Source organism: Macrobrachium rosenbergii, chromosome 5, assembly GCF_040412425.1.
Source record: "Macrobrachium rosenbergii isolate ZJJX-2024 chromosome 5, ASM4041242v1, whole genome shotgun sequence".
NCBI lineage: Eukaryota > Metazoa > Arthropoda > Malacostraca > Decapoda > Palaemonidae > Macrobrachium > Macrobrachium rosenbergii.
In genome coordinates this window covers 17141702-17152474 of record NC_089745.1, presented here as the reverse complement: position 1 = coordinate 17152474, position 10773 = coordinate 17141702, and the positions used below count along the sequence as shown (strand labels likewise).

The 10773-nt window shown below is 37.7% G+C and overlaps 1 protein-coding gene across 1 annotated transcript in view; it reads right to left on the bottom strand.

The window, feature by feature from the left end:
* Positions 1-592: 592 nt before the first annotated feature.
* The window catches only part of LOC136838553 (uncharacterized), a 19130-nt gene continuing 8949 nt past the window's right edge, over positions 593-10773 (bottom strand). The window contains exons 2-7 of the mRNA XM_067103676.1: positions 6795-6846; positions 3776-3842; positions 3083-3223; positions 1770-1915; positions 977-1085; positions 593-833 (exon numbers count right to left, since the gene is read on the bottom strand). Of these exons, the coding sequence (XP_066959777.1) occupies positions 745-833; positions 977-1085; positions 1770-1915; positions 3083-3223; positions 3776-3842; positions 6795-6836 (594 nt within the window). The 5' untranslated portion in view covers positions 6837-6846 and the 3' untranslated portion in view covers positions 593-744. The remainder of the gene's footprint in view (positions 834-976; positions 1086-1769; positions 1916-3082; positions 3224-3775; positions 3843-6794; positions 6847-10773) is intronic.

The window sequence follows — 10773 nt, the reverse complement described above, 5'->3', positions numbered from 1 at the left end:
AACGAGATCGACTGACTTATAAAGCTCCTCTCACACTTTCGAAAATAACCAAAAAATGACAGTCAGGAGATAAGCGGAATTTGAAATTTCATTCAATACGATATCTTATCATAATTCCAAGGTTCAACAAGTACGCGGTCTCTCTTAAGAAGGTGGGGATGAAAGAATGAAAAGAGGAAATAGGAGAAAAAAATCATATTATCCTAAGAATATAATTTTAATAACCTAATAAATTACAATGACAATAAATATTTTATGGCCAAATTAGCAGACAAGTACAATGAATATTATGATAACTGACGTGAATGTGTTTATATATGCTAGAAAAAGGTTATAATTTTTGTTTGCTCTTTTGGGAAAATCAACTTAACATATTTAGCGATTCAGAAATTGCTCATTCTACAAATAAACACAAAACCAAATACTTTTTTCATATCCTTTTGTGAACAGCTTACCAGTATTTCAGGATTTGTCACTGATCTGTCAAATGACAGATCAATATTACTTTTTGCTTTATTGAATAACATCTGATCCATATTTTATTTCATGTCAACAGAATTGCGTTCGCTGACAGTCAACTGTTGTTGGAGATCTATCTCTACTGACTTTCTAGCACCGTTCTGTCATTCATCTTCTGCAACTCTTTCATCCAATGCACTTGCAAGCGGGAAGAAATTCACCTTCTTGGCAACATCAGTCCGGGATGACTGACTGACTGTTTGGCGGAGTTTTAATTTCGCGTCTTCAAGAATGAGCGCAACGATACTTTTCGAAAAATGTTCGATTTTCTGTCGTGAGCGCGAGGCTGTTGCCTGAGACTGACAGATACAATCCTGGAAGACAACAAAAAGAGGGAGGGAGGTATTAGAGACACATGAACACCACAACCACTTTATCGGAGATATTATATGAGAGACATTACCATTTTAGACTCACTATCAACAGTTCGTAACCTAGTCCGTTGCAACATTCTTACCTGTCTGCTTGTGCCTGATTGTACAGGACTGCCTGCCCTCTTCCTTGCTGATCTCGAACAGTCTGGGGTCGTTAGCTGACAATGTTTCCAAGTCGTCAGCTTCTCCACTCTGATAAGAAATCGGAGGAATATTCTAAATTTTTTTTATATATTCTAAAATATTCGGTATGTCATTAGATCTTCATGAAATTTGGCAGAGAGGTCTCACAAGGTCCCCAAGATTATTTTACTAGAGAAATATGACTTGACTTACGCTCAACGTCACCAAGATGGCAAAAATTGTCCAGAGCTGTCTAAATATAATTATCGTTGATATTATTATTATCGACATAATTATGAGTGACGTGATTCAGATTCTTCTTTTTCGTCTCCTGATTTTGACCTCGCAAATGGATAGGGAGGGGGAGGGGAGGGGAACATAATAATTCCAGATAAATGACTGTTGGTTATACTGGTCATCGGCCAGATGATGTACATCTGTTATATAGTTTAACTATTTTGAATGTTTCAAGGGTCAGAAGTGGCAAATTTGCAAAAAAAAAAAAAAAAAAAAACCGCTGGATTCTTTATAAGGCAATTTGTTGAAGAAACAGGGAATACAATTATCAACAGCAATTCTGAAATAGTATTATTATTATTATTTTTGTTGTTGTTTTTGTTATTACGAGAACTGACAGTCATCTTTGCCTTTCGTGAACTTCGATAACTCCGTCCACCCCTTTGGTATTCGGAACTGAACTTACCGATGGCGGACTTTATCAAAATAAATCAAGAAACTGCATTTCAGACTTACCACAAGCTCGACGACGCCTGACGAACTGGATTCCGGCGTTCGTGACCCACTTAGGTACTTATTGTCTTCGGCCGACTCCATAATGACAATTTCTCCGGCGTGAATTCTGTCTGTGAGGATTATCTTGTGCAGTTTGATGCACGTTTCTGCGAAGCAAACGAGTGAATGAAGATATAAAAACGCCAAATTAAATCACTTTCAACTTTTACAGCAGTTAGACAAATAGTGTTCAGTGCAATGCATTACTACCCTAATACTCTTCTTCTTGCATTTTGATACGTTTTTAGTAATTTACTTATTTTTTCTTTTTTAGTAATTTACTTATTTTTTCTTTTTTAGTAATTTACTTATTTTTTCTTTTTTAGTAATTTACTTATTTTTTCTTTTTTAGTAATTTACTTATTTTTTTTTCTTATTTTTTTTTAGTAAGTGGTATTTTTTCTCCTCTTATTTTTTCTGTATTTCTTTTATTTCCTCTTACTTCTTCCTAATGAACACCATATTTTTTGTGGGCTTGTTCCGTATGAATAGTTTTCATCTACTGAATAATAATAATAATAATAATAATAATAATAATAATAATAATAATAATAATAATAGAATCTTCCGAAGGACTCATTTGAAAGTTTGTACTTCATCAGGAAGATCGTACAATGCATGTCTATTTATGTGGAATGGCATATAGAATTTAGGCCAAAGGCCGAGCGTTGGGACCTATGAGGTCATTCACCGCTGAAAAGGAAATTGAGCATAGAAAGGTTTGAACGGTGTAACAGGAGGAAAACCTCACAGTTTCACTTTGAAATAATCGTTAGGAGAGGGTGGATAGCAAGGTGGAAGAAAGAGAGCATGAATGGAGGTACAGTAAAAGGAACGAAAGGAGCTGCAGCTAGGGCCCGAAGGGACACTGCCAAGAACCTTGAGTAATGCCTACAGTGCACCGCGTGAGGTGCACTGACGGCACTAACCCCCCTACGGGGATTACTGTTTAAGTTAAGTATATAGTTTAACCAGACCACTGAGCTGGTTAACAGCTCTCCTAGGGCTGGCCCGAAGGATTAGATTTATTTTTACGTGGCTAAGAACCAACTGGTTGCCTAGCAACGGGACCTACAGCTTACTGTGGAATCCGAACCACATTATGACGGGAAATGAATTTCTATCACCAGAAATAAATTCCTCTAATTCTTCACTGGCGGCTCGGAGAGTCGAACGCTGGGCCAACAGTGTGCCAGTCGAGAGCTCTACCCACCCATCCAAAGAAGAACTGGGATTACTGTTTATGTACAGGAGATGAAAGAAGGAATGCCTACCTGAATGCCTGTTTGCATTAGGCATATTCAAACTTGGGACCCCGTTGTTGAGATGCAGGTAGATGTTGAGGCCTCCGGCTACCCTGATTGTGTGGCTTACTGGACCGTTCCCGTCGGAGGAGACCTCGGAAGGCGCCGAACCTGAAAGCACAGGATAGTATGAAACTTAATATAGATGTCAAAAGCTCAAAAAGAAAAAAAGTGTCCCCCTGACCAACTGTATTTGGTTTTAAAAAAATGGAGGGAAGACATTGAAATAACTGGTATTTATGCTAAGAAACAAATAAATGAAGAGTTTAGGCAATAAAATAAAAATACAGAAAGGCAAAAGGAAAGCTTTCAACGAGAGAGAGAGAGAGAGAGAGAGAGAGAGAGAGAGAGAGAGAGAGAGAGAGAGAGAGAGAGAGAGAGAGAGAGAAAATCTTAGACATACTGAGATACGAAAAAGGAGATAATACAGAAAGTGGAGGGAGAAAAACTGAAATCAAACGATATTTAACCTATTCTGTCTAGTCACGAAATGGCGTTTGCTCTGACATTTTCTGATATAAGGTTTATCAACAGTTAAATTCAACAGGTGAATAAACATACTATGTTGTATTAAAAAAAAAACAGGAAAGATTAAGGGGTATGAAATAACATGGAAAATGCGAAGTACCAATCAATATTCCGAGTTACAAGAAAATCACTTACGTCTCACTCGCGAGTTTGTTGTGATGTCTGCAAATGGCTTTATTCTGGGCCCCATTTCCAAGAGCACCTGAAAGACATTAAAAAATACTGGTCATGTCATATTGGTGATTCAAGAATCTCTCTCTCTCTCTTCCCACACCTACCATCTGGTATCAAGAGTTCGTTCATGCTGCACGTTGGATTGGAATTTCATGATTTACGATCGTATATTTTTGTTTGAATAAACTCTGAACGTTTTTCTCATTAACATATCTAGGACCTGTGAGTCTAAAGTGTCCACTGAAATACCCTGAGGCAAATCAATGTCACTGAAAGACGTACAAGCGATGAATCACCAAAAGGGATGTGTAACTAGTCTTATTTATATCTTAGTTTTGTAAATAAGCATTTAAACAGAGTTTGTCCACCAGGTACCAAAACGATTCACGCACGGAAACTAACTGTAAAATACAGACAGTTTACGCAGATCAAATTACTTAGCTGAACCTGAGAAGCTAATTTTTGAGGTAGAAAAAGTCAAGATTTAGTGCAAGATGTGTAAAAACTTATTCTTATGAAATTAAAAAAAAAAAAAGCATAGAGGACATCCGAAGGAATAAGTTGCAAGAGAATTACTCTACACGCAAACACTCTCAAAACATGGTCAGAGCTTGTGCCATCCTACATCCTGTGGTATTTTGAGAGAGAGGAAAAGAATCGAGATTTTCAAGAGAAGATTCAGCCGACATCTAAATCACTAAAAGGAATCTTTTATCTCAATAGAATTAGAGGAAAGTATCTAGGTAATTTTGATGTTATCAAACTTCCAACATCTGGTCCCTGTGTGATAAAAACTTGGTTCACACTTCTGCGTAAATATATGTGCCATTTGACATAATCATATTTACCATTGTAGTTGCAATCGGGATTGCCTATGTGACTGCGTGAGTACTGGAACACGATCACCGTAGCTCAAATTCCATCGGATATATTATCACTCTTGCAAAAGCCTCCAACAACTTGAGGTACACAGGGATTTAGCTAACACTGAGAGGCAGGAGGAGAAATTAACCGAATGATGTATCAATAAATGTTAGTCCAAGGAAGGAAAAATATAAATAAGTCCCTTCTGAAGGCGATAGCGCCATGTGGATATGGGTACTGAGGACAAGAACGCAGTGGAAATGACGAGAGATTTTCGGTAGCCAGGGAGCAACGTGATGTCAAGTAAATAGGTCATTATCGCACGGTGGACAGGAGCCCCGTGCCCCGACAGTGAAGCGCTCTGTCGTGGGATGAGTCATATCCTGAGTTTTATATCAGTCAAGAGAAATACTGCGGCTCTTTGAAAGGATAGCGAGCGGGCCTTTTCTTCTTTTCTTTATTTCTTTCCTGATTCATTTTGGCACTGGGCCGATGCTCTCATTTGTCTAGGATGTAACTGTATTCAGAAGCAGTCCCTCAGTCGGAGAATAACGCCTAAGGATTTGACCAGGAGCTACAAAGGACCAGGCAAACAATTCTCACGCGTCGGCGTAGGATATGACTCGAGACGCCGCACCTTCAGGAAGGTTCCCGTTGCTGAATCATTCAAGAGAATCCGTTTAGAGCAGCTTCTTGGCTTTTTAAACGTTTCCGCTTCATAAAAGGAAAAAAAAATATATCCTAAAGATTAGGGTTATGAGGTCGACAGGTAGATTTACGGGACAGTATTTTACAGATAAAATTTTTTTTATTCTTTTACTTGTATAAGGGGAGGTGCCGTTACAGAGGTGACTCTTTAGAACTTACGATTCCTCAGTACCTTCCTTCCCCTTCTTGGTATTACAGTTTTAAATTAGCGGATGCGGGTCAGCGATAATACTCATTATTATTATTATTTCATGAACCAAGCCCAGTAAACCATTGACATATGAAGCAAGTTTCGGCCAAAGAAAATGATCAAATGTGAGAAAAATAAGCGATAATGGAGAAAAGACACAACGACTGAATAAAAGGGTTAAATCAACGAACAAATAGAACTTCACAGAAGTACATAAACAAACAAAAACTAAGGCAATATTAGAGCCTGTTTCAAACAAACAAATCTTCTGGACAAGGTGACAACAGAGCATCTCAATCGGCTCTTGGGGCGTGGCCACCGAGAGAGACTTGGTGTCCAGCACCTAATCCTTATGAAAGTAACAACCTCCCCCGCCCCCACAACATTCCTCCAACTTTCGTCCCCTCCCCCACTCCCCGTACCCTCCGTGAAACAATGCTTACTGAATTTTCTCGAAACAGCATTCTCTAGACCTTGGCTGAAACTCGATAACCCTTAACCTGACGAATCATAATTACCGGAGGACTGTACCAGTTCTATTTTTTTTTTTTTTTTTCAAATCACTCCACGTCGAAGGTATGCCAGTTATTCAGAGTGCTGTAGTGGGAGCATGGTACGGGATCAGCTAATCCATAAATTCTTGGTTTTGCTTCTAGATTTGAGCAACGCCGTGAGGTCTTCATGCGAAGTCATCTGATTTTCCAAAGCAACTTTTGCTTCGCTTGTAAACAATGAAAGTACAGAGAGAGAAGAGAGAGAGAGAGAGAGAGAGAGAGAGAGAGAGAGAGAGAGAGAGAGAGAGAGAGAGAGAGAGAGAGAGAGGCTGAATTATTTTCTATTTTCATGCATGAATCCATACATTATATATATATATATATATATATATATATATATATATATATATATATATATATATATGTTTGTATATATAGAATATATATATACATACATAAATATATACATTTATATATATATTATGTATAAATATACATACATATATAAATGTATATATTTATATGTATATATATAACCATACGAGTTTTCCTAATACATGTGACTGAGGATAAGAATTCAGTCTAACAGACCACAAGAAGAGATCTCAGAACTCTCAGTCAACACATCACTCAATCAGCTGATTAGCTAGCAAATCATTCAGTGAGGTGTGAGCTACCTCACTGAATGATGATTAAAGAGGCACTTCACTAAACGAGAGCTTACCGTCGATTCCCCGGATTCAAGAAGCGTTGCCTCATGGACCATGACTTGTGACCTGGAAGGAAATGAAATCAAGTAAATAAAATAGTAGAATCGTTATCACATCACTCGTTGTCTTTATGCACTATGAAGGATGCATGTTTGATCAATCGCTGCCGTTCTAAAGTTTATTATGTGAGTTTATGCATTTATTCACTTCACTCTGGTTGTTGACTTCAAAATAAATCAGCAGTCACTTCCAGTTCGCTTCAGCACACACCAAGTACCAGGTCGTGCATCTTTGCATTTCATTTCACTGAATTCGATTCTGAAATGGAGATAGATTTTGACTGATTTCTCGACTTGTCAACGAAACGGTTAGGAGCCACTCGACAACGCAGTCCTTTGCAAACGACCTTTTGAAATATGACAACTCTTTCCTATCAGACCCACAGATGGCTTTGAAGTCATAAGGCCTCTTATTCTCGGACGAGATCACGATCGGTAACTAATGCTACCAGGCTGCAAATACCAAAGTCTGTCTCCGGTGGGTAAAATTAGCTTCGCCTTCGTCAGTAAACACCTACCTGACGCAATCTAGTTGCTGTGCTTGTTTTGGGAGTGTGTGTGTGTGTGTGTTACGTCTGTTTACTGAACTGGTAAACAGTGTTTTGTGTGTGTGTGTGTCAGCACCTAGTATGTGCGTTTGAACAAGATTCATATATTCATCCTACGAAATAAGAGTCTTTCGTGATCATGAATTATTCGGCGTCTGAGTTTAGATTCAGTTTCATAATTACGCTTGTGAATTTGACAATTCAGCGTTGGGTAATCGCTGCGATTTTATTTATAAATCAGATATCCCAATGATAGTTTAATTTACAAAGCAGTCAAGACACGTACATTTAAAACTTCGAAGCTATTTCAGCAAATCAACGAACGATCGCAGTTTTGTTTATCTTTCAACTTTGTGATGTCAATATTTTTTTTCAAATCAATAAACTTGGAGAAAATGGCACTCACCTTCCCGAAGCTGTTTATTCTTGCCAATAAATCCTCAGAAGGCGATGCCCGGGCCACTGACTCCTAGCCTTGGACAAGTCAGATCGGCGACTATAAGTGAGAGCGTGCCAACGATGCCCAGGCTAATATACGCAGCCCCGAACGGAAGCGGCTGCGTCGCGCGCAAAAAGGACACTGTTATGTGCCACTGTCCTATATCGATCCCTCAGCTGCCCTTACAGCCTGACACATCCAGTCGTGAGACGAGAAACGGCTTCAGGAAGGATGTAGAAAAGTCCACTGACGTAAAGAGGAGGAAGGCTACTTGGGTCTCTTAAACGGTTCCTCGAAACGAGATTGTTTTATCCTAAATTGACCCCATTGGACGAACTTTTCACGGTGTGACGTCATAGGTCATTCTGATTTCGTTTTTTTTTTTTCTTTCTTGGGGACTTCCGTTGCTGTAACACGTTGCAGAAGACTTATGTATAACTGCCTCAGATTTATCACTTGCGTAAACCATCATTTTACGTACTTTTGAAGGCTATACACACGTACGCACACACACACTCACACACACACACACACACACACACACACATATATATATATATATATATATATATATATATATATATATATATATGTAATATATATAACTATACAATGATTCTGCTCTAGGTATGAATGTTGTTTTAGATCTCCAGATATCTTGTAAAAATTATTTTCGTCATCGCAGTCTGTCAAAGATAGACATGAACCTGTATGTTCATTACACTTATAACCAAGAACTATCTACAAGACCGTCAAAATGTATTCTTTATATATTCGATGACTTTTTTCACTTTATGATTCCTTCGTTAATTTAATTAATTAATCTATTCTTTTCATTAGATATCTTAATTTCACATCAATCATACGTTCATCCTAATTACCTACATTAATGATTTGCAGTGTCAGCCATCATTTACAATTGACATAATTTTTTCTTATTTCTAAAAGATTTCTCACAGCTTCATATTTTTAATGGATTGTCTGATGAATTTTCTGATATATTCCAACTGGACAGTGTAATATTTCTTACCTTTTCTAGGAGTTTGATGTTACAGGTTCTTTTGTATGTTTAAGTATTCTGTAAAGATACATTCACACAGAAAAATCCGGCAAGCAGATGGTTGGACAAGAGAAATTTAAAAATTTACCTTTAACACATGATTCAGTTAGAAAGGGAAAACTGAAAATAAAAAATGACTCCAGTCCACACCATTTCCTAAATTCAAGAAATGACTCACTTGTCACCACGATTCAAAACACTTAAAACGTAACTGTAGTCCTAATGCAATATTATTCAATTCCTAGGAATCCTAGTAGCGTCAGGAAATGCTAATAAAAAAAATTCTGCGAATAAAGAATATGTTTTCTACAGTGATGAAATAAAATTCGTATGCGATGTTCTTACGCAGATACGATGATCAATACCCTAAGGCGAACAGGAATAGTTCCTGAGCAAATTCAACAATAAACACTTTCTTTTACTACAACTTTGCTCTGATCTGACGGTAAGAATGCTTATTTGACAATTCGAGTTCCACCCATCCACGTTGCATGTGAATTATTCACTAACATTCGACACCGTTTCGAGGGCATAAGTTTAAATGTTCATTCCACAGATGGTTTTAATACAAACAGATAATCTATATCATTAGAGTGTTCTATCCCTCACGCCGTTGGACTGCGGAACAGCCTCCCGGAGGATGGCGTGCAGTTGGAACTTCAGAAGTTCAGGCGAAAATGCAGTGCATTACCGCCTCAATACTATTCTTCTCGCATTTAAATACATTTTTCATCTATTTGTCTATTTATTAATTTATTGTTTCTTATTTATTCTTTCTGTATTTCCCTTTGCTTCCTCTTACTTCTTCCTAATGAACACCATATTCTTTGGAAGATTGAATTGCAAGTCAATGGCCCCTGTGGGCTTGTTCCATATGAATGGGTAACATCTACTGAAAAAAAAATAATAATAATAATAATAATAATAATAATAATAATGACCTCTAAGCAGTCAGTCATTTCAATGAAGATTGAATGACAGTATCTTGAAGTGTTTAAGGACTGTAGCAAGGAGAGAATAAGTTCCCTAGCCGTCGTGATAAGAATCTGGTTAAGAACACAAGTGTTTACATAAATCTAGGCTACTCTGAATTCACATTTGACATCGACAGTCCCCAGGCGGATATTTTCAGCAGAAGACGCTGCCAGTCGTGCATTCTACAAACTTTAAATCTTGACGTAGATGTCAATAATGTAATGGAATACATTAAGGGTATTGGAAAGTTTTTGATATTTCGTTGTAGCAAAGTTTTTAAAAAATAAATGGGATAATTAATATTTGTTTTTTCAATAGTAATTCCTCTGTTCGTATAGTGATATTGAATAACCTAACGGTTCTAGTTCCAGGTCATTAGACCATACATTCATAAGTCAAATCAGATGAAGTTTAATTTAAAGTTAAGATTCCTGTCTCAATTACATCTAAATGGGTTCAGTTCCCTCATTTATATTTCCATAATTTTATATTATTTCTTAAAAGAAGTGGCATTCTACTGTTAATCTAATCGTGAGTTGAAAGCTCCAGGGGAAAGAATATAAGCGCTTTCATGTTGTGCTTAAATTGGTGAATCCCAGATGACCCACATCAGCTGTTTCATACACCTACATTGAAGGCTCATCAGGAACACGTCAAATGCCTCTTACACCAAACCCTTCCTTTCTAGTACTTCTTGCCCTACTCGGGTATTCGTCTATTTCTCCCTGCCAACTGAACACACTTTTCACCATCCTGTCATCCTCCATTCTCTCCACATGGACAAACCACCTCTCGCTAGCCTTTTTTTTTTTTTTTTTTTTTTTTTTTTTCGGCGTCGACAGGCATTTGGGATAAAGTTGCTGCGCCAGTGTTCTCCAACCTGACGCAACCCAACACGGTCAACTGGCTACC